This window comes from Physella acuta, unplaced genomic scaffold (genome assembly GCF_028476545.2).
Source record: "Physella acuta isolate Inbredline_101_S28 unplaced genomic scaffold, ASM2847654v3 ptg001149l, whole genome shotgun sequence".
Lineage (NCBI taxonomy): Eukaryota > Metazoa > Mollusca > Gastropoda > Physidae > Physella > Physella acuta.
The window spans coordinates 145,756-173,112 of NW_026732666.1; the positions used below are offsets into that span (position 1 = coordinate 145,756).

Consider the following 27,357-nt stretch of genomic DNA (forward strand, 5'->3'; position numbering starts at 1 on the left):
AAACCTAAGAAACGATTGTAGTAAAACCTACAACAGAACCTACAATACCAGAACCCACTACACAAAAACCTACTACATAAGAAACTAATGTAGTAAAATCTACTATATCAGAGCCTACTACACCAGAACCTACTACACAAAAGCCTACTACATAAGAAACTAATGTACTAAAATCTACTATATCAGAGCCTACTACACCAGAACCTACTACATTTAAGCCTACTACATAAAAAACAAATGTAGTAAAATCTACTACACCCGAGTCAACTACACCATAACATACTTAGCTAAACCTGTTTTTCCACTTAACTTGTAGCTTAACCTACACATTTCGACATCTTTTGAAGAAACTATTGACTTTTGTGAACTGCTATCAATCTATGACCTGGATATTATCGTCCCAACCGTTAAATATATCCACACTAACCTGTCATTGAAATTTGGCCTTATTGACAAATACTGGTGAGGTTGGAACGAGGGCAGGGAACGGTATTACACAATCTGTACACATAGAAATGGTATTGCAAAAATGGCATTCTTAAACTGGAATCACATTTGCCTTTCAGTCTAAAATTGCATCGGTTAAAAAGTTTTATACATAATTTTTGTTTGCATGGCTAAACGTTATTAAGTTATATTTTACATTTCCTTGATCAGTGTTCTTTGCATGATTCAAAATATATGAATCAAAAGTTAAAATTATTTTTGTGAACTATTAGGGTCCCTAACTTAGATTATGGTGTAACCAGTACTATTATGGTCACTAATTGCAAGCCCTCCAAAAAATGTCAAGTCATAAACAGATGTCAATCCACACCCAATGTCAAGTCACACACACAGATATCTAGCCACACACATGCCAGGGCATACACATGTGCTAAACCGTACAAATACGTCACGCCCCACTGACTTCACAGAAATCACAGATAATGTTAAGCCACTCACATATGCCAAGCCAAAATAGATTTTTTAAGCAGCACCTATATGTTTGAGCTACACACAGATGTGAAGTAACACACATATTTTGATCTAGTAGCCAATCGATCTTTCCTTAAGTAGGGGCGAGGAAATAAAAACATTGGAAAGCCGAAATTATCAACTGGTGATTATAGATTAACACTTTATCAGCGATCTGCACTGAAGACATGACCCGGATTTGCTTTACCTGTCAATTTAACCTGATCGTATTTGTTGTGCTGAAAGTCATTCAGCCATGGGAGCGGGGACAAATAGATAGATGAAAGGCTAATATTACCGGACGTTAAGAAATATTTCAACAATACAAAATTAAACGCAATTTCCTGTTTGTGATACTTTATGTTTCCAACAGTATATTTTAAAAAAAAATTGCATACGACAGTGCTGATAAATTTGATTTAAATATAAGTGCACGAAACATTTAGATTGTCTATGCATCTGTTTTAGGTTTTTCTCAAGCTTGAAATACTATGGTTTATATATAGTACTGCTTATTTCGGTTTGTGTGTCTTTCCGATTAATTTCTTGTTGTGTTCGATCGTTTATCAATACGTTTGTTCATTTTGTATTTCACACGTGTAGTACAAGTAACAATGAGCTCATAACTAATAAACTGACTTGCAAATATGTCCATACTCTGACCAACGCTGATGTTTTAAAATTAGACAAGCATTTGGTTAGGCTTTAGTCGAAGTCAGGACCCACGTGATAATCCAAATGGCGCTACTCTACATGAGGTAACGTGTAGATAAATGTTGTGCGCACAACATACAGGATCCATTTGGTCATTTAATACATGTTTACAATACAAAAGTACTTATCTCTAACAATCTATTTTTACCACGTAAACCATTACATTACACAACGCAGATGACGTCTATAGTCGATATGTATTTTTTAGATTAAGATAAATCTACTGAATGAGTCACAAGCGTCGATATTTTAAAATAGGTCGGACTCTATTATTAGACAACGTATATTTCCCCAGTATTATTTTGTACACAACTCCGATAAGGTGCCTACAGGATTGGCTTCTATACGTCAACAACCGGCCATGTTTTGACCCAGATTGCAAGCCTTATAAATTGAACCAGAGCTCAGTCCTCAGCAGATGGTGACGGGTCTCCCACGTGACAGCCGTAGAACCCGTGACAGGCATTGACGTCATAGAGTGTACTCGCTATTCTTAGTGCAACACCTCTATAAGCTCCGTGCTAGTTCCAACAACTGAGAGAGAACAGAGAAAAATAACTGGAGGAACTACCATTTTACATCGTCCGTTATTTGTGAAAATTGTTACCGAAAGTTTTCATTGAAGGTATTTTATTTTTAAAAAATTCTTCCTAATGTAAAAAAGAAATATTTTATATAAAACAATACATAATAGTTGAACTGTAAAAATATATTACAAAATCGAAATAAATTTTGTAATTTATTCAGTACATTTTAATTTTAATTTTTTTAAGTGTACATAATGTTTTTTTTTGTTTAATCTTATAAGTGGTAATCAATTCAAGTAAATAAAAAAAGACTGAAGAATATTCTTTAAAAAAAACACTGAAAAACCTGTTTATAATTTTATTAGTTATAAAATATAAACGAAGTTTATCAACACATGTTAGGATTTATGCCACAGTAAAGTTTTATTCACGTCACATAAATTAGTTACATCAGAATTAAAGCTTTGAAATTGTTGTTTATATTTTTGTAGTTATGTAAATATTTGTTTGTTAAAAAGCATTAGTATTACCAATATACTCGCTATTTTGTTCTATTTTGAACACTGATCCAAAATTGATCATCTGATATATTTCTGACAGGAGTGGGCTCTATAATTTTAAAATTATGATACTCACGGTCTTGCAAACAAAATACATGCGTTTTCTCTTTTTAATTTTTTCTGTAGAACTATGTTTAAGTCTTTATGCATAAAGACCTTCACTATCTCTAGGTGATAGAGTGAACTCTTGTAGGTCTGTACGCTAACAAAAAGTTTGTTATGGCTTGAACCAGATAATCAGTTGTGATAGTAACTAGGAAACAAATAACAACATACTTCCTGAAGTTTACTTTACTATGCAGTGCACTTCTAATCTTATACGATTTACTTTTTTTTTCGTATTGATAAAACAAAACGACTAATCAAAACGAGGAGAGTGGGCTAAACATGTAACTTGAGCAAACCAGCTAAGATTAAATGTCTGGGCGCCCATTGGGTCTAGTGATAAAAAAACAACCCACACATATCTCAGTAGAATTAAAACTACTTGGCTTTCCCAGGCAATGTGCCAATGTTACCTTTGATTAACTAAAACATCAAGTGACCGTTTTATCTTATCAGTTTCAGACACAAACACTGCTGTGTGTGTTGTTTGTTGGAGTTAAACATTTAACGAAACACGTTTATCAAATGTATAAATGATCACCATGATAGCTACGTCGTTTAACAATTTTATATTCACCGTGTTGAGCAGATGTGGATGAATTTTGAACGCAATCATTTACAATTATATAGTATTCATAATTACTGTTTGTTGTATTTAGGTTATCCGGCAAAGAAAGAAAACAAACACCAAGCAATGGATTTACTGAATACCCCAGACTTTGACTTCGATGCTTACATTAAAACTACCAAAGCTCTTCACATCGTTTTCATCATCGTCATAGTACTGTGCAACGGGGCGTTGATCTTCAGAATTTGGAGACAGAAACAATTTTTCTACAGCGCTAAATATCTCTTACTGGTGTCATTGTCCATAGGTGACATTTTCCTGGCTCTTTTTTCAATGGTGGTATCAACCAGAACACTGTTTCAAGATTTCGCCATAGGGGAGTTAACTTGTAGTTTATTGCTCACGGTTGGTGTTTATCAAACACATCTCATCAACTTTGTCCATGGGACTGGGCTCGTTGTTTTATCAGCAGAGTATATGCACCGCTGTAGATCAAACAGTCAAAGAACGAAAACTCAAACAGATATACTGAGGGGGTTTGCCATCAGTTGCGTCCCGTGGATTCTGGGTCTTGTGATTATACTACCACTGACAATGGCATACATGGACATGGAAACATGCAAAGGGGTGTTCCCCATTTCCAGGCTTCAAGCTGCGGGTATTGTATCCACCATTCTACCCGCGGTCATAGCCCTTGTCACAGCTATCTGTGTTTCATGTATAAAGAAGGATCACGTTCCACAACAGCAGATAGAGCTGACCCCACAGCAAAACCAGGTCTTTTCTAACCAGGTGTCACAATGGAACACGCAAGGTGCACCGGTTATTGACGGTTACAACAAGCAACCAGAGATGACCCCACAAAACACCCATCCAACACCTACTGCTCCACAATATAATTATCCACCACAGACAGCTCCATATACCAATTATCCACAACAGTATCCACCACCCAGCTATATTAGTCCGCCCACCTACACCCCAGCTATGAACAACACCCAAGTTAACAATGTAGTTATAGGACTCAACCCCAACCCTCACATCACAACAACACCAGTAGTTATCAACAATGAAAAAAACAAAATCCTTTCCCTTGCCTTGCTCTTCTTTTTTCTCGTGGTTCCTCAAGTTATTTTCTATCTGGCCTATGACCTCAACATGGACATAAACCATAACTTTGCACTTCCTAAAGTAGCCTACTACTCCATACACGACGGTCTGATGTGGTTAATGCTACTACGTCCAATCTTCACACCGTTAATGGTAATTGCCCCATCATATTTGCAGCATGCCTAGTTACACTATTGTAATCTCTTGTATATCAAACATTTAAAAAAGCAAATTATAAAATTGCAATATGGTCACAGAAACATTTGAGCTCTAGTTAGGATGGACTCCCAGGTTCAAAAAGGCAACTTAGATATATCTGACATGGAGGCAGACCAAAATATAGGGACATTACTTCAATTATAATTAAATTTTACACCAACTTTTAATAACCATATAATCATAGAGTGGCGAATTAAATCATCTCCTACCCGGTGATTTGACCACATTGTTTTGGAGCCCCTCCTCCTAGATTTGTGATGTCAACTGTATACATAATCTAACAAACTAATAATAAAATTAGAAAAAAAAACAACCACCGCCTCAGTTTTAAAACGTATTATGGCTCCCACTGAGAAAGTGTGTGTACTCTCTATATTGACTGATCAAAACACAAAATGATTTTCTGCTTTGATTTGTAAATTATATCTTTGTTTAACCGCTGTTTCTGTTATCCGTGTGATTTCCATTTGCGCATAATATATAGTCTAAGATTTCAAATCATTGTTCAATGACTCATATGCTGCTTTCAATCATTCAAAATGTATAAAATATTTATAAATAAAGCAATTGTATACGATTCATTGCTTTTACGCCATTGAATATTTAATTGATTAAATTTGATTTGATTAATTATATTAGTCATTGTTGCTTGTTTTGAGGAGGGACATGCTTATATATGCAATATATATATATATATATATATATATATATATATATATATATATATATATATATATATATATATGATATATATGTCTCTATTTACATACATATTTCTAGACAATAAAACAATGTAAATAAATATGTTTTTTTAAAATCAACTGTAGTTGAATTTTTTATATACAGTTTTCACCTCGTATTGATTAGATCTTTATTTTTTCTGGAAAACGACAATGTAAATACTACAATTATAGCAAGTGCTTGTCATATATACCGTAGTAGTTTTTCAATTTTCTGATGACGCATAGTAAAGACAGAAATTTTTTTCGTCGATTACACTAGCAATAGCAGTTTTTTTTATTTTTCAAATAGGACCAACTTAAAGATTATCCCAGGTAGTTACTAAAAGGCACATTTTTCATCTTTGGCCCCAAGATGACAGAATGTAGTTTGCTTAGGGTAAACACACTTCGACTAACCTCATTGTAAGTCATACTTCAAGGGGTGCAGACTTTGACGAAAGGAGAATTATGTTAAGTTATTTTTAATGCCTTGTGGATATTTCATGTTGAAATACATAAGAAGACAGTCAAGAAAAACATTTTCATATAACATTTAGAAATGTAAAATACTGTCTTTGTTTTTTGCCTGAGAAATATTATATAGTGTGTAGTGTTTTGTAAGTTTATTTATGTTCCAATGTTAATTAAATTTTGATGTATTTCTATTGAATCGCGTCTCCTTCGTATTACTTAGTCATAAAATTCTCAAACAACAACCCTACCCCGCCTTATTTACTTAGATATGTAACGTTTTTTATTGTCAAAAAACCTAACCAAAGTTTCTCTTTCTAATTGCAATAATTACAACTATTGAAAAAATGTACTGTACAAATACATGTTCACCAATATCATTTGGTTCTTTCTGACCAGATTATGAAAGCTTTATACAGTCCTGAATTAATGTGATACATACAATACACAAATGCAACTCCCAAAAGTCTAAGAACTGCTGATCTAGAAATATCCCCAGCTACCTGGATATTGAGACTGGACTAGAATCTAGTATGACATTTTTTAACGTGGGTGCAAAGAGGTCTGGGGCGGCTCTACCCATTCTGTGAAAAAAAAAATTCAAGTTGAACTTAGGCCTACTAACTGTAGAGTCGAACTTGGTCTTTGAAGCACGTATAGATTATAAGATACGTCACAAGGGTGTACATAGTTTTTATTGGTATGCATGGGTAGACATAATTAAATTACTGTTAATTTTTCATGACAAGTTTTCGTTGCATATTTTAAAATATAAGAACCAATGGTCAAGATCAAAGTCCCTAACATAGCAAATTGTTGTGTTACCAGTAGTATCAAAGTCCCTAACATAGCAAATTGTTGTGTTACCAGTAGTATCAAAGTCCCTAACATAGCAAATTGTTGTGTTACCAATAGTATCAAAGTCCCTAACATATTATTGTGTTACCAGTAGTATCAAGGTCCATAACATATTATTGTGTTACCAGTAGTATCAAGGTCCCTAACATATTATTGTGTTACCAGTAGTATCAAAGTCCCTAACATATTATTGTGTTACCAGTAGTATCAAAGTCCCTAACATAGCAAATTGTTGTGTTACCAGTAGTATCAAAGTCCCTAACATAGCAAATTGTTGTGTTACCAGTAGTATCAAAGTCCCTAACATAGCAAATTGTTGTGTTACCAGTAGTATCAAGGTCCCTAACATATTATTGTGTACCAGTAGTATCAAAGTCCCTAACATAGCAAATTGTTGTGTTACCAGTAGTATCAAGGTCCCTAACATATTATTGTGTTACCAGTAGTATCAAGGTCCATAACATATTATTGTGTTACCAGTAGTATCAAGGTCCCTAACATATTATTGTGTTACCAGTAGTATCAAGGTCCCTAACATATTATTGTGTTACCAGTAGTATCAAAGTCCCTAACATAGCAAATTGTTGGGTTACCAGTAGTATCAAGGTCCCTAACATATTATTGTGTTACCAGTAGTATCAAAGTCCCTAACATAGCAAATTGTTGTGTTACCAGTAGTATCAAGGTCCCTAACATATTATTGTGTTACCAGTAGTATCAAAGTCCCTAACATAGCAAATTGTTGTGTTACCAGTAGTATCAAGGTCCCTAACATATTGTTGTGTTACCAGTAGTATCAAGGTCCGTAATATAGCAGATTGTCAATATAGACAGATGTAAAGCCAGACATAGGCGTGAAGTCACATATATATGACGCCACACACATATAAAGCTACACTCAGATGTGAAGAAAGTCACATTTTTTAATATTCGCGTTTATTGTTTTTTTAATTACTTTAGAATTTGATCATTGCAATATGCTCTATATTTTTGAAGTCGTGTGTCCTTCATAAATGATATATTCAGAAGTATATCAGCTGATTATGTTTACTGTGACAGCCGTCAATGCTGACCTCACATTGGACAAATCTTTCAATTGACGTAGCTTGATTATAGATTGTCCAGCTAGAAGTAGGTCAAGGCCATAATACACTTGTGGTATTTTTATCTCAGCCAAAATTTATCTATACAATTATATTTCGATTTTTTTTGTGTAAAAATCTTCACTGGCCCATACATTAGCACACAGTGCTTGTAAAAATATAACTGGAAACAGAAAATAAGATGAATTAATAGCTAGAAAACAATGTAATGATACCGCATTTCGTAAGATTTATACAATGCATTTTCAGCTGTGCTGATTAAATTAATTCCTCAGTACTAAAAATACGTTTTATCATCTCAAATGGAGTAGATATACAGATGTAAACACGAACCCATCCTACGGGTTTTAAAAATATGTGTATTTTAGTTGCTTTATTTTGTTGTGGTATTCTAAAATTATATTTGATGCGTGAAAGGTACCGCTAAGCAACCCCCCCCCCCCTCGTCCATTCTGCAAAACACGACCAGTGCTATTCTCCCACCCCCTCTCCTATCATGAATGGACGTCATAAATGGATGTTCCAATGGGATAGGACGGCAGTTCGGGTCTAAGAAACAGGGATTCATTGGGGTTAAAAGACTATAAAAAGTATGGGGTGGTAATAATGGGATATTGTTATTTTGCAGTTATAAAAAAAAATCTATACTACAGAAAATAAAAGTCCCGCTAAATCGTTTTCCCTATCTATGTTTATTTTTGCCATTGTGTATTTCACATAGTTTTCAACATATGCTTGTGTGACTTTACGTTTTCCCATTCTGTATCTCACTAGGGTAACTGCAAGTATCAATGACTATATACTGTACTAGCCGTCCCGGCAAGGCCCTGCTCTAGCTTCTGTGAAAAACCCTTCTGTTAAAGACCATCACCTGTGTGTTTAGTAATCATCATAAACCCGGCATTGCCCACCCAAACCACAACCAACCAAAACCAAAACAACAAAACGCAAACATAACGCTAACACAATTACAAATACAAACGAAAACAAAAACTTACAACAAACCAACCACAACCACAAACACCAATACGAACACAAAGAAAAAAGCAAACGAAAACAAACCAAATCCAAACACAAAACCAACCACAAACACAAACCCAAAGAAAAAAACAAACGAAAAAGCAAACGAAAACAAACCAAATACAAACGCAAAACCAACCACAAACCCAAAGAAAAAAAACACAAAAGAAAAAACAAACGAAAACAAACCAAATCCAAACGCAAAACCAACCTCAAACACAAATACAAACACAAACCCAATGAAAATAAAATACAAACGAAAACGAAAAAAGAAAGAACAAAAACGAACCAAATCAAAACGCAACCACTAACGCAAACCCAACCTAAACACAAAGAAAACACTAACGCGAATATAAACGCAAAGTGCTCACGGGGCTGAATCGCCTACTTCAACTTAATAAACGACTATAGTACCCCAACTTATTCATAGTCTTTTGCACTCACTTTAATGAACGTAGGCGCGAAACCGAACACGGGAGGCCCGGGACCCCAAAAAGCACCCTGTCTGGGCGCCAGAGGACGCACCATGACGTCACCGCCTGATTGAACTTAGTAAACGACTATAGTACATAACTTATTCATAGTCTTTTGAACTCACGCGAACGTATATACCATAGCGTACACCGGAAGGCCCGGGGCGCCAAATAGCACCCTGTCGGGGTGCCGGAGGACGCCCGGATTTGATTCACTTAAAGACTATAGTAACCTTTCTTATCCATAGTCTATCGCACTGTTTAAAACAAAATTATGCAGCATAGCGCTCACATGATAGCCCAGGGTGCCAAATCAAACCGTGCAGGGGCGCCGGCGGACGCGCCTGTTTCAATTTAGTGAACAAAAATGATAATACTCCAAGCTGATCCGTAAATGGAAAGAAATAAACGTATATGATTTGTAGGACCTGGCTTATTAAATGTTATTGATTTAAAAAAAAAATAATAATTATTGAACAGTATGTTCAGTGTATAGAATAAATAAAAGGCAGTGTTAAAAATACCTAACGACATTGCCCTTAATCAATCCCCGCTAATTGTGTAATTATTTTTTTTTTCTTAACACCAAAAACAAAGTAATAAAATGTTAATTCTCTCTTCTTACTTAAGGATTTATTTTTCATTAAAGGGAAGTAACTTTGCAGTCAATACATTTCCGACACAATTTTAGAAATTTTATAAACGTCGATACACTTTTTAAACATTTTATGTCGCGTTCATAATTGAAAATTATTCTTCTAAGTAAATAAAATGAAAATTGTTTTTAAAGACTTTCAATGGTAATTTTTCGTCTCGTAAATTTAGACTTTGAGCACGATAAAAAATCTAACACTTAAATCCGTAGAAGTGTCAACGACAAACTTTTTTTTGCCACACGTTACAGAACTGAGCTTTATATACTAGACTAGCCGTCCCGGCCAGGCCCTGCTCTGGCTTCTGTGAAAAACCCTTCTGTTAAAGACCATCACCTGTGTGTTTAGTAATCATCATAAACCCGGCATTGCCCACCCAAACCACAACCAACCAAAACCAAAACAACAAAACGCAAACATAACGCTAACACAATTACAAATACAAACAAAAACAAAAACTTACAACAAACCAACCACAGCCACAAACACCAATACGAACACAAAGAAAAAAGCAAACGAAAACAAACCAAATCCAAACACAAAACCAACCACAAACACAAACACAAACCCAAAGAAAAAACACAAACGAAAAAGCAAACGAAAACAAACCAAATCCAAACGCAAAACCAACCACAAACCCAAAGAAAAAAACACAAAAGAAAAAACAAAAGAAAACAAACCAAATCCAAACACAAAACCAACCTCAAACACAAACACAAACCCAATGAAAATAAAACACAAACGAAATCGAAAAAAGAAAGAACAAAAACGAACCAAATCAAAACGCAACCACTAACGCAAACCCAACCTAAACACAAAGAAAACACTAACGCGAATATAAACGCAAAGTGCTCACGGGGCTGAATCGCCTGTTTCAGCCTAATAAACGACTATAGTACCCCAACTTATTCATAGTCTTTTGCACTCACTTTAATGAACGTAGGCGCGAAACCGAACACGGGAGGCCCGGGACCCCAAATAGCACCCTGTCTGGGCGCCAGAGGACGCACCATGACGTCACCGCCTGATTGAACTTAGTAAACGACTATAGTACATAACTTATTCATAGTCTTTTGAACTCACGCGAACGTATATACCATAGCGTACACCGGAAGGCCCGGGGCGCCAAATAGCACCCTGTCGGGGTGCCGGAGGACGCCCGGATTTGATTCACTTAAAGACTATAGTAACCTTTCTTATCCATAGTCTATCGCACTGTTAAAAACAAAATTATGCAGCATAGCGCTCACATGATAGCCCAGGGTGCCAAATCGAACCGTGCAAGGGCGCCGGCGGACGCGCCTGTTTCAATTTAGTGAACAAAAATGATAATACTCCAAGCTTATCCGTAAATGGAAAGAAATAAACATATAGGATTTGTAGGACCTGGCTTATTAAATGTTATTGATTTAAAAAAAAAAAAATTATTGAACAGTATGTTCAGTGTATAGAATAAATAAAAGGCAGTGTTAAAAATACCTAACGACATTGCACTTAATCAATCCCCGCTAATTATGTAATTTTTTTTTATTTCTTAACACCAAAAACAAAGTAATAAAATGTAAATTCTTTCTTTTTAAGAATTTTTTTTATTAAAGGGGAGTAACTGTGCAGTTAATACATTTCCGACACAATTTTAGAAATTTTATAAACGTCGATACACTTTTTAAACATTTTATGTCGCGTTCATAATTGAAAATTATTCTTCTAAGTAAATAGAGTGAACATTGTTTTTAAAGACTTTCAATGGTAATTTTTTGACTCGTAAATTTAGACTATGAGCACGATAAAAAATCTAACACTTAAATCCGTAGAACTGTCAACGACAAACTTTTTTTTGCCACACGTTACAGAACTGAGCTTTATATATTAGATACACAAAATGCATGGGTAGGAAAAATGTGTCCATACCGTGACGTCAGATTTTGTTGTTTGACGTCAGGACCAGCCTTTAGTTGAGATGTTTTCTACATCATTAGACACGTGATCATCTCTATGACGCTAGCTTACACAATGTAAATGTTACGATTTGATAAACTGTCTTGCAGAGAACTTGAATTATTTTAAAATTAGATCTTCATGTTTTCAATACAAAAGAATTTAGTCAATAGTTCTAAACTTATTTTTACCATGAAGATATCTACATTACACAACTCTTATCAAGTCTTTGGCCGACTTAAAGTTATTTTAAACCAAGATACACTGATAATGCATGCGTCACATGCGTAAAGACTAAAAAATAGGACGGAGTCTATTTTTAGACGAAAATATTTCACAATTATTTTTAAACACTGATTAGGATATGCCTTTGTTTCACCAATATGCAATTGATGAGCGACTTAGGTACAGTAATAAATTAAGTCGTAGCTCATTTCTCAGCACTTTGTGACGGATCTAATACAAGACAAACGAAGGTGTTACACCAGGTAGTGACGTCACACATTTCACCACTTGCCTATATTGTAATATCTCTCCATTACCTCAAAGAGAAGTGACGACGAAGTTACCTGAAAGTTTTGATTGAAGGTATTTAAAAAAAATTCTTTCTAATTTGATGAGAGGTTTTATTTAACGGTATAATACTCAAAATGTAATTACATTTTTCGAAATGTTAAACACATACTACATTTTAGATAGGGATACCTTTATTTTGGTTTGTTTAAAATAGTATAAAATAAATTTACAATTTTTGTCCGCGACAATTTTAATAGGTGGATTTATTTCATTTACAATTAGGCCTACCGCAAATAAATCAGACACATAAAATACAATAGTAGAGATTTACAAGTGGAACCTAAAACATTTTGGTACGTAAAAAAATATGTTCAATATTTGAATTGTATTTGACAATCGATGGGTAATTGATTATTATTACGTAATTAGGAAAACGTTAATCAAATCAAGGAATATACAATTGAAAAAGTTGTCTTTTTAGTCATATTTTCGTTTTATCTACTAAGAAAAAATAATCACGAAGAAGCATATTGAAATAAGGTAATTAAGAAACAAACGGTTCCGATACTTCATAGATTGGACATATTATGATCTTTTGAGTGAAATGACCACAGTAACTATTTAATCTAAAATATTACAGATAGGCCAACTAGAAATAGATCGCGGTTATGGAGATAAAACATATGCGTCAAGATGTATCTATAGAATTACAATTAGCCTTTAATTTGTACAGCCCTTCAGGCTCTGTCTGCGCTAACAAACGCCCGTAGAAACATACAGTCACTCTACTACGTACACTGGAACCAGATCATTAGTTGTCATAACTAGAACACAGTTAAGTAAAGCTCCTGTTCAAACATGAAGTTCTACGTGGCTACTGAAGTAGAGTTCACTTGTTTCTGTGACCTCGGCATAGGAAAAGATAGTATGGTCAGCTCTATGGCAAGCCGCCTTTACTTACACTAACGTGAGCTGGACTGCTAACCGGTAAGTCTCGAGTTCGAATCCGGGTTCAAGTCAGTAGACCGTCTCTGAGTCCACCCAGAATACAGTTAAATGATAACATATTTCATTATATTTATTCAAGTATTAATTGCTCTTCGAGTTAAGATGTTTAATTATTTTTAAATACGAAATGGCCGAATAAAAAGCGATCAAAGCGAACGGGATAGAGAAGGAATGTGTGGAGGTGTACTATGAACCCCCATCGGTTTAAAATACAATATAGTAACACCCGTTTCATTCTGGTGAAAATAACTCAACATACATGATTCTATGGTATAAGAACTACTTGATTTAACAGTCATAGTACATCACTCGATCGTTTTATTGTATATGTTTTAAAATGTGTATGCGCTATTTGTTTTCTTTTGACATGTGTGAAAACCTACTTTTATCTGCTTCATTTATAATCACGATAATAGCGATAAACTATTTTCACAATATTATGTTATGAAGCTGAAGTGGCTGATTTTAATGTGCAACCATATACACTGATGATATAATCACATTTATTGTATGGTTATTATTTCAGTTGTTCAACACAGACTGTTAACAAATAGCAATGGCGATACCATTCAACATATACTTTGACGATGATGCTTACGTTAAAACTACCAAAGCTCTTCACATCGTTTTCATAATCCTCATTGTACTTAGCAACGGGGCGCTGATCTTCAGAATTTGGAGCCAGAAACAATTTTTCTACAGCGCTAAATATCTCTTACTGGTGTCGTTGTCCATAGGTGACATTTTCCTGGCTCTTTATTCATTGGTGATACAAACTTGGGTACTGTTTCAAGATTTATCACAAAGAGAAGCAGGCTGCCGTTTAACAATCACTGCTGCCGTTTACAAAACCTTCCTTCTTAATTTTGTCCATGGGACTGGGCTCGTTACTTTATCAGCTGAGTATATTCACCGCTGTAGATCAAACAGACAAAGAACGAAAACTCAAACAGATATATTAAGCGGGATGTTCATCAGTTGCATCCCTTGGATGCTTGGTCTAGCGATTATACTACCACTGGCGATAGTTGGAATCGACTTTGACACTTGTAACGGGTGGTACGAAATCTCCAGGCTTCACGCTGTGTATATTTTGTCCTTTATTCTACCCGCGGTCATAGCCATTGTTACAGCTATCTGTGCATCATGCGTTAAGAAGGATCTCATTCCACAACAGCAGATAGAGCTGACCCCACAGCAAAACCAGGCCTTTTCTATCCAGTCGTCACAATGGGAAACACAAGATGCACCTGTGTGTGTTGGTTACCACAAGCATCAAGACCAGCAAAATGACTATACACCTCAAAGTACCCCACAGTATAATTACCCACCACAGACAGCACCTTATAACAATTATCCACAACAATATCCACCTCCCAGTACGCCAGCAATGAACAACACACAATTTAACTATGTCGTCAAGGGACGCAACTATGAAAAAAACACAATTCTTTCCCTTGCATTTCTGTTCTTTTTCCTAGTGTTACCACAAGCTATATTCTACGTGACCTATGACCTAAACCTCTTGGAGAACTCTGACCTCTTCCTTCCTGTCGTCGTTTACACCGGCATACACGACGGCCTGATGTGGTTAGCGTACCTACGTTCCGTCATCACACCATTATTAGCTATCAACCAATCGTATTTGAGACATGCGTAATTCAAATACTCATACATTACAGCAGATTATAATACCAACTGAAGCGATAGAAACAGGTGAACTCTACCTCACTTCCCCTTGCTCACTTTCGAAAAGGCAACTTTATTCTAAAATATCTAACAGAAGCATCTCAACCCCGCCCCCTTCTCCCTCCTTAAATGACCAGTTTAAGAGTTCGACTACCTTCCTCTTAAAAAGTTCTTAGGAATTTAAAAATTAAAAATTAAAGTTATATCTGTAGTTTACCATTTGAAACCTAACTCTCACTAATTGTAGCTAACCCTCCCAATAATTTAAACCCCTCCCCTATATGTGTGTTGTCATATGTGTGAATTGATGTTTGAACTTGAAAGCACCTACTTTTTTGAATAGCGCAAGAACACTAATAAAATTGTGTGTACAATCAATATTGTCTAATCAAAACAACCAGAGCAATATATTCTAAGTTCTGCGACTTACGTCTTTCATTTTTACTTACGTGTTTAACCGCACTGTTATCCTCTCTTTGCGTGTATTTTTAAGCGTATTATTATGTCCTATATTTTAGGGTTTCATTGATTTTCAGTTATATTTTAACTTATTTGTTGTTTTAAATCGTTCATAAATTATGAAATTAAACATTTTGGTTTTTAATTGCTGCAATTTAAATAGTCGTTTTGTTTATTTGAGTGACATTGATTATTTTTCTCACAGTTTGAGTAGTGATACTAAATAAATAAATATATGTGTAAAGGACAATACGCATTTAAAACACATTCTAATCTTAAAATTTTACCCACCTACCCTAGTGTCCCCTACACATCTTTATCGGATAAATCTACCCACCTATCCTCTTCAACATTTCCTACATACCTTTAATAGGACGAATTTATTCACTTATCCTTTAAAACATTCCCTACATACCTAAATAGTAAACGAATTGTAAGAAGTAGGAGTAAACATTACACGTAATGTCAACAAAAGCGATCGAATTTAACCACTCCTTTCTAAAGCTGGAATAGTCTAGCACCTTCCACGCGGTATTCTGAAGTTAGTTTAGTTTTGAGAGATGAAAGACCGGTTTATTTCTTAGTTTACTTTTCTTTGATATGTGTTTATTGTAGGCCTACATTTCTAAACTAAATATATTACACGCTATTTGTATAAAATATAGGAAAATATGTTCCACATTAAATAACATACTGTGAGCAGAAAATAAATGATATAGTAACATGTAAGGTAGATTGTCATTATTTTCTTCTTTATTTTGGTAAAGAAATGGATGGTAGTTAGCTTTAAAATAAGGATATTATGTTAAATGTCCACTTTCAATAAAAGGGGGAATATATATATATATATATTTATATAGGCCTGTCAAGTAAGAAACATACAGATTTCACGTCACACTAATGTAGGGCCAAACACAACTAATACATAAACATTCCATCTCACACTAATGCCGGGTCGAAAAGGGTAGGGTTCATATGACTGGTATAACAGTTTAGTGTTCAGAAAACTATTATATCAGTGTAGGCTCATATGACTGGAATACCAGAGTAGGATTCAAAATACTTGTGTAGGGTTCAGATGAATACTATAACAGTGTAGGGTTCAGATGACTACTATAACAGTGTAGGGTTCAGATGACTACTATAAAATGTAGGGTTCATAAAAATAGTATAACACTGTAGGGTCCTGAAAACATGTATTACCGCACCCATTTTGCTTCATCCTGCCGTCTATATCAGACACAAAAACAAAATTTCTTTTCTAGAAGTGGACTAAGGTACTCTTCTCTCCTTCAACACTAACTGCAGTTAAATGTTAAAATCTTATTTAACCAGCTTTGAACTAGCTTTGAGCAGCTTTTATTTGCCTAACGTTTTCTATTCCTGCTGTTTGTTTTGCCCGAAGGGTAGGTAGCGGAGGTTAAATCTTGACGACTGTTATGCTGAGTGACAACTATAAAAATTCTTACGCGATTGTCAATCTTTTAGCATTCAATCCACTTTAACCTTGTTCTGTTAGTTATATCTATTTTCACACTTATACACAGTTCTCGTAATGAAAGGATAATTAATTCATTACACAAGCATTAGAATAAGGATATTCACGAAACATCCTTAATCGAATATGTAGGCTGTTAACAGTAGGGATCATGCACAGAAATAAGAATACACCATTTAATAGATCTACCTGTGTATAAAATTTGCAGCGAATTTTTGAAAGAAAAAAAAAAGGTTTCGCGTGTATTTCTATATTTAATCATGTGTCTTTGTGTCAGGTAAAATAAGTCTTGCTGAATGTCTTTATGAAGGTCATGATACGTTTCTTGAGATGTTAGCATACATGTGTCTGCTGGATCTACGACTAATTCTCGAAAGACACTTGCCCGAATGCCGTTTGCCCGAAGGCCGATTTTCCGAATGGACACTTGCCCGAATTCGACAAATGCCCGAATGGACACTTGCCCGAATGCGACAAATGCCCGAATGGACACTTGCCCAAATGCGACTAATGCTCGAATGGACACTTGCCCGAATGGGACAAATACCCGAATGGACACTTGCCCGAATGGAAAAAATGCTCGAATGGACACTTGCCCGAACGCCGTTTGCCCGAAAAAAGGTAACAATATATTTTTCCAAATAGTCATTCTTAATCACTTTAAATTTGAAAATTTGATAAACAATACACGCCATAACGAAAATATAGTGAAAATAATTTATACAATATATTACTCGCAGACATTCTTATTCTTAATTAATTTGTATTCGCTATATAAAAAGCGTACAAACATATTTTCTTTCCTATCTATGAAACAGGACCAAAAACCAATTACTTTAATCTTGGATTGTTAAATGAATCAGACTTTCTTTGTTAAGTGATCGCTTTAACACTTTTTCTAAACAAGGTGCATTAAATGGAGATCGGAAATAATAGACTACCTTAAGTTTTCTAATTCGCCACATAGACTTCGCCTCATTCTTTTGTTAAATGATCACCACACAAGTTAAGCATCTATATATATAATTCTCTTCTTGGAGACGTTAGAAAACAAGCTGTAAGCGCGCCTTGCAGTCCCCTCTCTTCCTCTCTAGGGAATTCTGGTGAGAGCTGTGGTTCACGCTAAATGTTTACAATAGTAGAACCGGGTTTAGTGACGGCTATTAGGGGCAGATAATTTAGTTTAAAACGTTTTTAAACTTAGGGGAGGTAGCTAAGAGGAGGCTGTTTTCAAGGGGGGGGGGGGGGTTAGGGATTGGTGGAAAGGAGGGGGGTTATCATCCTTAACGACTTACTGATAGTGTTTTAAAGCAAATATTTTCAGTGACAGCAGTGGTACTGTCGAATTCACAAATTATGAATTACTGAAACGTAGAAAATAAAACAACTAAATAGCGGCGAATGATACGACGCGGGTCGGCTCGAACAAGATAAACAAACAATCGCGCCTCTGCTCACTGTTGGGAGACGCCGCGCCGCCTACACCGTGTTATAAGCAAAATATAAACACCGCAACACGTCGACAAAACAAGGTGTTTATACCTTACATTAAAAACAAGTAATTTAAAAAAGTCTAGTGACAATTTTAGCGCAATTTCCTTGTGTTATCTAAAAATAGCTCTGTCGTAGCGTAAAACAAGAGCAGGGTTAGTAAAACCATTGGTTAGTTATTAAAACGTTTTTTATTTTAAAAAAATTCAGTATTTTACATGTTTTATTTACAATAGAGTAACATGACTAAAAACCATTGCGCGCCCAGCTACCGAACGTGACGTCGCAGCCATTGAACGTGATGGCGCAGCTATTGAACGTGAAAACGCGTGTGGTGTGGTTGCATACAATGCCTACTAATTCGGACCAAATTTTAATTAATTCAAAAACTTTTTTGTGACCGAACGAAAGGATATTTTTGAAAACTTTCTTCGGCAATATTGTTCTCAATTATGGCAGGAATCGATTGGTACATGTTTCAAGTCGCTAAGTGGTCTGGTTGCCGAGATATGGGCCAAAAAATGCATTTTTTCGAGGTTTTTTTGGCTTTTCCGGGAAATCCATGAAAGAAACCCGGAATTTTTTTGGCCTATGTTCATCCTCGTAACTTGCTTAACATTATTGCTTTTGGAACTAGTCCTCGATATTGCTTCGTTGAGGAGGAGATACGACTTAAAGCTGCGGACACACATCCATCCATTCATCCATTCCCAGAAAAGACGAGTTAATAAACGCAATTCTCCAGGATGGAAATTGCGGTAAAAATGTTAAGACACCGCCGCCAACATCACCTAACATTTATTGAAGAATAAAGAATTTTTTTACAGCAATTTCTCATATTTAAAATAAACCAGGAGTGATCTCCCCTAAACTTTCTCGAATATTCTTATTTAAAACAACAGGGGATAGGAACTCCATTTTAAATACTTGATGTTTTTTAAAATAGAATAAAATCTCGTAGAAAAAATAATTGCACACCAAGCGAACGCCAAAACAAAATGTGCATAATAGTGCGGAATATTATTAGTTCTTTATAAATTTACATGCGTTTTTTTGAGAAATCGGAAATAGCGTAAATTTCTACTTCCAGTCAACAGAAATTACTCAAAATTTGATAGTAGGTAGAGGCAGTGCCGGCACTAGGTTATTTAGCGCCCTAGGCAAAACTTATTAAAACGTCCCCCTTTCAAACAAATTAATTACTAATACATATCCATTAAAAGTGACATAGTAATTTATTGTCAATTGCATACACGTTATAAGTAGACATCAAAATCAAATTTTACTTGCCTCCTTCTTCTCAAAAGTTTGTAGTAATTCATTCAATTCTAGTTTGCAAGCGTAATCACATTTTATTGAAATTGTTGCTAAGCCCGCGAGTCTACTTTGTATTTTACGAAATAGCCCCCCCCCCCCCCCAATTAGAACATTTTAAGTGCTTTCCCCTCTTCCCCCCCCCCCCCCCATCCCTGGGGGAAAACAGTCTGGAAAAAAACCCACTAAAAAAAACGTTCTTGTAGTGTTGGACTCACTGCAGTCCTCCCTAGGTTAGTTTCAAAACGGAACTTGCTAGTTTTAAAATTAAGCTTGACTGTCTTTAGTTATAATTATAAAATGCCTATATTGTGTGATTATGTAACGATTTTTTTTTGTTTTGAAAAATAAAAGGTTATACATGTTATAGATTTAAGCCTAAAATTTTTATATATGAATCCTTTAGGAGAGGGTGAAAAATATAAAAAGACAATCAATTAGATGTTTAATTTACGACTAAGACTGTATGAATAATAACATTAAGTATTGCAATCTACAACGGCTACTGATGTTTTTCAACTTGATAAGGGGGTCATCCATAAATGACGTCACGCTTTTTTGACGATTTTTACCTCCCCCCTCCCCTCCGTCACACGTCTTCACAAAAAGCCAGACCCCCCCCCCTAATATGACGTCACACCGCAACCTACAACTCCCCCTCAAAATTGCAGTTGAATTTTTTTTAAACATCGATATTTTTCTAAAATCTTGTCTAAAATATTATAATTTATTAAAACAGTTATCTAAAACGCGAAATAACGTCTAAAATTCGTTTTCTAACATTGCTTTTTTATAATGGAAAATGACGTCGCAACATCGGAACCCAATCTCCTCCTCATCACACATCGTCATAAAATTACGGACCCCTAATGCTAAAAAAACTACCAAACTATTTTGTTTAAAACTTAAGCTCTATATAATTTGTATAGTAGCAAATAATAACTTAAAGTTGTACTTATATGTAAGCGGTACACCTGAGGTCAGGAATTGGAAATGAATGTAAAGTTAGGCAACGAATTATCTCCCATTTGAAAATCCAAATAACAAATTTTTATTCAAGGGAAATAACTTTCACAAAAATTGCTAAATTAACTAAGCGTAACTAAGACATGTTTAAAAAACACAATAAAACGCTCTAAATTTTATTGAGTATTAATTACAAAAAATCTTTTATATTATGTATGTAATCTTGTGAAAACAATATATTTTACTTTTTGTGTACTTAACTGTATGTTTTGTTTGAAAGTATAAAAACGATAGCGTTATTATAACACACTTCTATTTAATTTGGATTACATTTAATTTTATTGCGCTCGTATTTAACTATTACTTATAAATTTTGGATCCCCTAAATAAAGGGATGTCTTTCAATAAATCAAACACGGGTAACTGTTTTAGACATTACTAGTATTTAATGTATATTTAAAATTTTTTTACTGTAAGTGTTAGTTATAAACTCCATCCTATCTATATGGTTCCATGACAAATGATCTCAGGACAAATGATCTCAGACAAAATATCTCAGACAAAATATCAGGACAAATGATATCATGGACAAATGATCTCAGGACAAATGATCTCAAGGACAAAATATTTCACAGCAAAATTTTAATAGAGTATTGGATGATTTTAGTTGTTTTGAACTTTTTTAAAAATTAAATGTCAATGTAGTTTTGTTTACTTTTTAACGCATAATAAATGGGAATAAAATTAATTTGTTTAACTGAACAAAGCATAAGTTTTATGAAACTTAATCTTTGTAATAGCATTTGATTTGAAAAATAAAAATTAAAACAAACTTACTCCTTTAGCCTGAAAGGTATAATAAATGATAATGTATAAAACAAATAAAATAACATTAATGATCAGAACACGCTAAATATTTTTGAAAAATGTGAATGGGTCTTCACGTTTGTAACTTAATTGTTTTTATTGCAGCATCAACTCAAACATAACGTATACTTTTCTTTGCTGGCAGGTACATCGTAATGATAACAACTCTCCAATACTACGTGATCATGTATTGTGTTAACTCTAGCTCGACATGTTCTAACTTCACATTTTAAAATCTCTTTGACTCCTGCTCCACTTCTGGCTTTAATAAACAAATTCACCACAAACTAATGACCTAAAACATTGCTGCTAGGTAACTTATGAGGCCATAGCTGAGTAAGCACTACCAATACTGCTTTGTTCACATGCACAGTAAAACAAACTTAGCTCCGCGATGACCGCCGATTGTTTAAATAAGCATTTGTCACCTGATCACTAAGGTGGGACCGACGCATAACAATGGACCTTAGATGCTAGTTGTATTGTCCATGGAGGGTGGTTGTCTTTCCCTAGAGGCATGTCTCTGCTATTAATGCGGGCGGCCACCTTGATACGAAGGTGTGTCTTTTTTGTTATTTCATCCCCTTTAATCTAGTTTTGTCCACCTGACGTGGTAGAATTGTCTCATGTTTGTCAATCCCACCTACGCTATCTATCTAAAAAAATTCTTTAATCTTCGCATACTAAATTAGAATTCTTAATTTTAAAACGTTTAGTACAATATGACAAATTTATACGGTAAACATTTCGCACAATTATTATATAGGCCTATAAACAATATTAAACGTAGTAAGCAAAACCATTTGACAGTAAAAAAAAAAATTTCAGACCAACTAAAATCATCCAATACACTATTAAAATTTTGATGTGAGATATTTTGTCTGAAATATTTTGTCTGAGATCAATTGTCCATGGTATCATTTGTCCTGATATATTTTGTTCTGGTATCTTTTGTCCGTGAGATCATTTGTCCTTGAGATCATTTGTCATGAGATCATTTGTCCTGAGATCATTTGTCCGTGAGATATTTTGTCTGAGATATTTTGTCTGAGATCATTTGTCCTGAGATCATTTGTCCTGTCACCATCTATATATATAAAAAGCAATGTATGTGTGTCTGTGTGTGTGTCCTTTATGCATTACTACACCTCTCATCACATCGCCGTGAAACTTTGGGAAGTTGTTGAGAATATTCCTGGGGAGGTTTCTGCAAAAAAAAAAATTTCAAATTCGCAGGGGTGGCGCCCCGGCATGGCGCGATTTGTTTTTTCTCTATATACGGTATATAAAAATAAAAGTCTATTTTTATTTCACACTGTTCATCCGATAGGCATGAAACTTTGGGGAGTTCGTTATAACCCTCAAGGAAAGGGTTATGTAAAAAAATAATTTTTAATTTCGCAAGGGCGGCGCCACGGTAGGGTGCGATTTTTCTCTATATACGGTATATAAAAATAATAAAAGTGAATTGCAGTGACACCGTTCATCCGATAGGCATGAAACTTTGGGGTTTTGATTAGGACACTCTGGGGAAGGGTTCTGTAAAAAAGAATTTATAATTTCGCAAGGGCGTCGCCAGGGGAGGGTCCAATTTTTCTCTTTTTACGGTATATTAAAATAATAAAAGTGAATTGCAGTGACACCGTTTATCCGATAGGCATGAAACTTTGGGGAGTTCGTTATAACCCTATAGGAAAGGGTTATGTAAAAAAATATTTTTTAATTTCGCAAGGGCGGCGCCACGGGAGGGTGCGATTTTTCTCTATATACGGTATATAAAATTTCGTTTTCACACCGTTCATCCGTGTACCATGAAACTTTGGGGAGATGATTAGATCACTCAATGGTAGGGTTCTGCAAAAAATAGTTTTTTATATTGCAAGGGCGGCGCACCACCGTGGGGGGGGGGGGGGGGAGCGATTTTTTTTCTCTATACACGGTATATAAAAAATAAAACTCGGATGCGGTTCATCCGAGTGCCATGAAACTTTAGGGAGTAGATGAGAATACTCCCGAGAATATTTCTGCGAAAAAGAAAACTAAAGTTTCTTACGAGTTTTAGAGCGACTAAGTTGGCACTTGGCATCCGTTAATCGAGAGTCCTGCATAGCGAGTAAGGGGTACTACTATATTCAGCGGTAAAACTACAACAGGCTTCTAAAATAACTTTGTAACGCGAGGAAATCCTGTACAGTTTCGTCACCTTGCGAAAGATGAAAAAATAACGGTTTGAATATGAGGAACCTACTGTGGAGTTTCGTCACTTTGCGAATGATGCAATAAGCATCTATTATTAGACGATCCAGGCCGAAATTGAGACCGAGCATCTAATAATAGACCATTAGTAACGCTAGCATATTGCATCAGTCAAACTGATGTTGAAAACACGTCAAATAATTTGTGTATGTGTAAAAAAAAAATCCTGTTCATTTGTGTCACTTTAGCGAATGACGAAATCTGCATCATTGTTTACAGGATGCTATTTGGCACGCTGGGCTATCCTATGAGCACGATGGCGCCTGTTAGTTTTAAGGAGCCAGGGGCCTTACGCTGCGCCTCTGCGGTAGTGTAATCGGGGGGTGGGGGGGGGGGCTCCTGAGAGCGCCCCTATATGTCCCTGACATATGGGTGGTCACCGAAGTGTGTTCTAACTAATTATTTCGGTGAGTGATTAATATACACTCAAGGTTTTCATGAGGTAGTGTAGGAAAACCCGTGTCCCGATAATTATTATCCAAGCTCAGGCATTGTTAACATTTAAATAACACAGTTTTAGAAAACAAGGTGACGCGTCTAAGAACATATGATTGGTAATGCATTGGTGATATCCTTCTAATATATTTCGTCAGACTTTATTCTATCCCCGCGGCAACGCGCGGGGGACGGGTACGCTAATATTTAAGAGCCGACCGGCGCGTATCATACGCCGCTGTTTACCGCTATTTAGTTATTTAGTTATTTTTTATTTTTCTACTTTTCAGTAATTCATAATTTGTGATTTCGACAGTACCAATGCTGCTACTGAAAATATTTCCTTTAAAACACTATCAGTAGGTCGATAAGGACGATAACCCTCCTCCCCACCCTCCTTTCCCCCAACCCTTACCCTACCCCCCCTCCTCCGCGTGAAAGCAGCCTCTTCTTAGTTACCTCCCCTTAAGTTTAAAATCGTTTCAAACTAAATTATCTGCCATCAATAACCGTCACTAAACCCGCATCTACGATTGCAAACATTTAGCGTGAACCACAGCTCACCAGACCATGTGGGGGTGGGGGTGGTAGAGATATGCTTAGAGAGGAAGAGAGGGTGCTGCTAGGCGCACTTACAGCTTGGTGTTTTCTAGGGTATCCAAGAAGAGAATTATATATATACTATAGATAGATACTTTAAGCGTGGTAATATAGATTCCTAAAAAAACAAGATTTTTCAACTGGAGAACGCCTACCTTTCTTTGTAGTGTGTTCCGTACTGAATTGAAATCATCTAACTTAGGAGATGCTCCAGAACTACGACATCAACTCGTTTAACTTCAGCTCTACAAACGGTACTCCCAATCAACAACGACTTCACTGAACCTACTACTACACTTTAACCGTGAATATAATTCGATACCTTAATACCACAATAATCAAAACTCCAGAACTACGATACTTCATCACCGGCATTCCATTTCTCTACTCCCAATCAGATTCCACTAGACATTTAACTACACAACAGCCAAATATTTAAATAATACGACAGTTTAACACTTAGATACTTTACGAATCTATATCAGCAACAGCCTTCCGCCGTTACTCCCAAATCTAAACGAGTCATCAAAACTTACCAAACAAGTACAATACTTTGAACACCCCGTCATTAAAAAACTATATACACCAGGACAGATTTCTAATTCAAAGTCAGAGAAAACGAGATTTACAAGCCCTATTAAAATAATAGAAATTTAAATTACAAACTTGATTAATCGTTTTCAATATCAACTATGTGACAACAAATTAAAAAGGCAAAGTGACTGGTAAATAGCGCCCCGACCTTTCCAAATTAGGTAGGTGGGGTTGCATTTTCACCATCGCCAATAAATAAAGGCCTATATAGACCTAATTTAGGGGTTGGCGTTCAGAATTGATAGTTCGTCCTGGGTCCGAAATAGATCGCTACTCCCTTATAAAAGTTATTATTAGGTACCTTTTGATAATAGCGATTAAAACTTTTGCGACCCCCAAGGGATGGCGCCCTATGCGACAGCCTAGTTCGCCTTGTAGGTAGCGCCGGCCCTGGGTAGAGGATTAGATCTTTTACTTAAATGTGAAATTTCATTCATCTATCTGAAATAGTACTCAAGTTATTAAAAAAAAAATTCAAAGTAGAAAAAGACCACTTCCGGTTATCGGAAATCGCTCAAAAGTTGACTCTGATCTACGATTTCGATATGATTCTTATATATGAAATTTCATCAACCTAGCTGTAACGGTACTCAAGTTATCGTGTTTACAGACACACACACACACACATTCACACAGACACACAGACATACAGACAACATTGCAAAACTATGCTTTTCCGACTCAGGGAGGTGTAAAACGTCGAGATTTGTAAAAATCTCGATTTTTTTTTTTTTTGCACAATTACAAGACTTCCTCTATACTTCGTACATACGAGAAAGTAAGAAAGAAACATTTAGTCCGTGTATATCGATCTATATATTACAATTTTGTATGAGTCAAATGGGAAAGTCCACATTTTAGAACATTGCGAAATCTATTTTTTTTAAAAAGTATTCCCCAGTTCTTTTTGAACCTTAAGGAATTTTTTCACTTGTTACGCAAGTTTGTAAATTCAGCCAGACATTATCTCCCCGGCCTAGTGTGACGAAATACACACGTGACAACCGAAGAACATACTCAAGGTTAAAAATGTGTCCATGTTTGTTATTTCTCCGTAATGCTTAAGTAAGTAAGGCTTGTTTAAAAAAAAATTTTATACATCCACCGTGGCGAAAAAAAACCTTTTCATAAGCAATTGTGCTAAAACTTGATTCTTTTAAGTTTTATTCTAAATGTGAATGATTACATAAGCCCTTCGCATCCATAGTATACCGCACTTTAATACAAAATTAGGCGACGGGTGTGGTGATGCACTGATGATAAACAAACCCACAAACCCAACTATATTCTTTAATTTTTACGAGATTTAATTTAACTTACTTCCTCTGTATGTCTTTTGTCTGTCGTGCTTAGTCATCGAGCGAAACTTCAAAGTTAAATTTTGACCAATTCAAACTGACCGATTCGTTTCTAACTTGGCAAGTGGGTCAAGCACCGATGTTATCAAGCCCATTGGCTCCACATCTTGCACTAAAAGTTAGGAAACAATTACGGGTTCCATTTTAATTACAGAGGGACCCAATACAAGAGGTCTTAATTAAAAGAAAATAAAGTTATATAATAGGTGCACTCATTTCATTACTTTTTGTGTTTCAGTTCTTTATTATGAGAGCAATTGAAAAAAGTTATAAATTAATAATAAACAAATATTGACTTTGCTGGGCGA

At 35.4% G+C, this 27,357-nt stretch overlaps 2 protein-coding genes across 3 annotated transcripts; both read left to right on the plus strand.

Moving 5' to 3' along the window:
- The first annotated feature begins 2,083 nt into the window (after nucleotides 1–2,083).
- LOC131956440 (uncharacterized) lies at nucleotides 2,084–6,131 on the plus strand. Its single transcript, XM_059320877.1, has 2 exons — nucleotides 2,084–2,296; nucleotides 3,523–6,131. Exon 2 carries the CDS (start codon nucleotides 3,558–3,560, stop codon nucleotides 4,725–4,727), a length of 1,170 nt encoding a protein of 389 aa, XP_059176860.1. The 5' UTR covers nucleotides 2,084–2,296; nucleotides 3,523–3,557; the 3' UTR covers nucleotides 4,728–6,131.
- A 6,251-nt stretch (nucleotides 6,132–12,382) lies between these two features.
- On the plus strand, nucleotides 12,383–15,210 carry LOC131956437 (uncharacterized). Of its 2 annotated transcripts, XM_059320874.1 has the most exons (3): nucleotides 12,383–12,586; nucleotides 12,797–12,867; nucleotides 14,049–15,210. In XM_059320874.1, the coding sequence occupies exon 3, from the start codon at nucleotides 14,079–14,081 to the stop codon at nucleotides 15,180–15,182; it is 1,104 nt and encodes a 367-aa protein (XP_059176857.1). In that variant the 5' UTR covers nucleotides 12,383–12,586; nucleotides 12,797–12,867; nucleotides 14,049–14,078; the 3' UTR covers nucleotides 15,183–15,210. The 2 variants fall into 2 exon arrangements, with proteins under 2 accessions (XP_059176857.1, XP_059176856.1); XM_059320873.1 differs by lacking the exon at nucleotides 12,797–12,867.
- The last annotated feature ends 12,147 nt before the right edge of the window (nucleotides 15,211–27,357 follow it).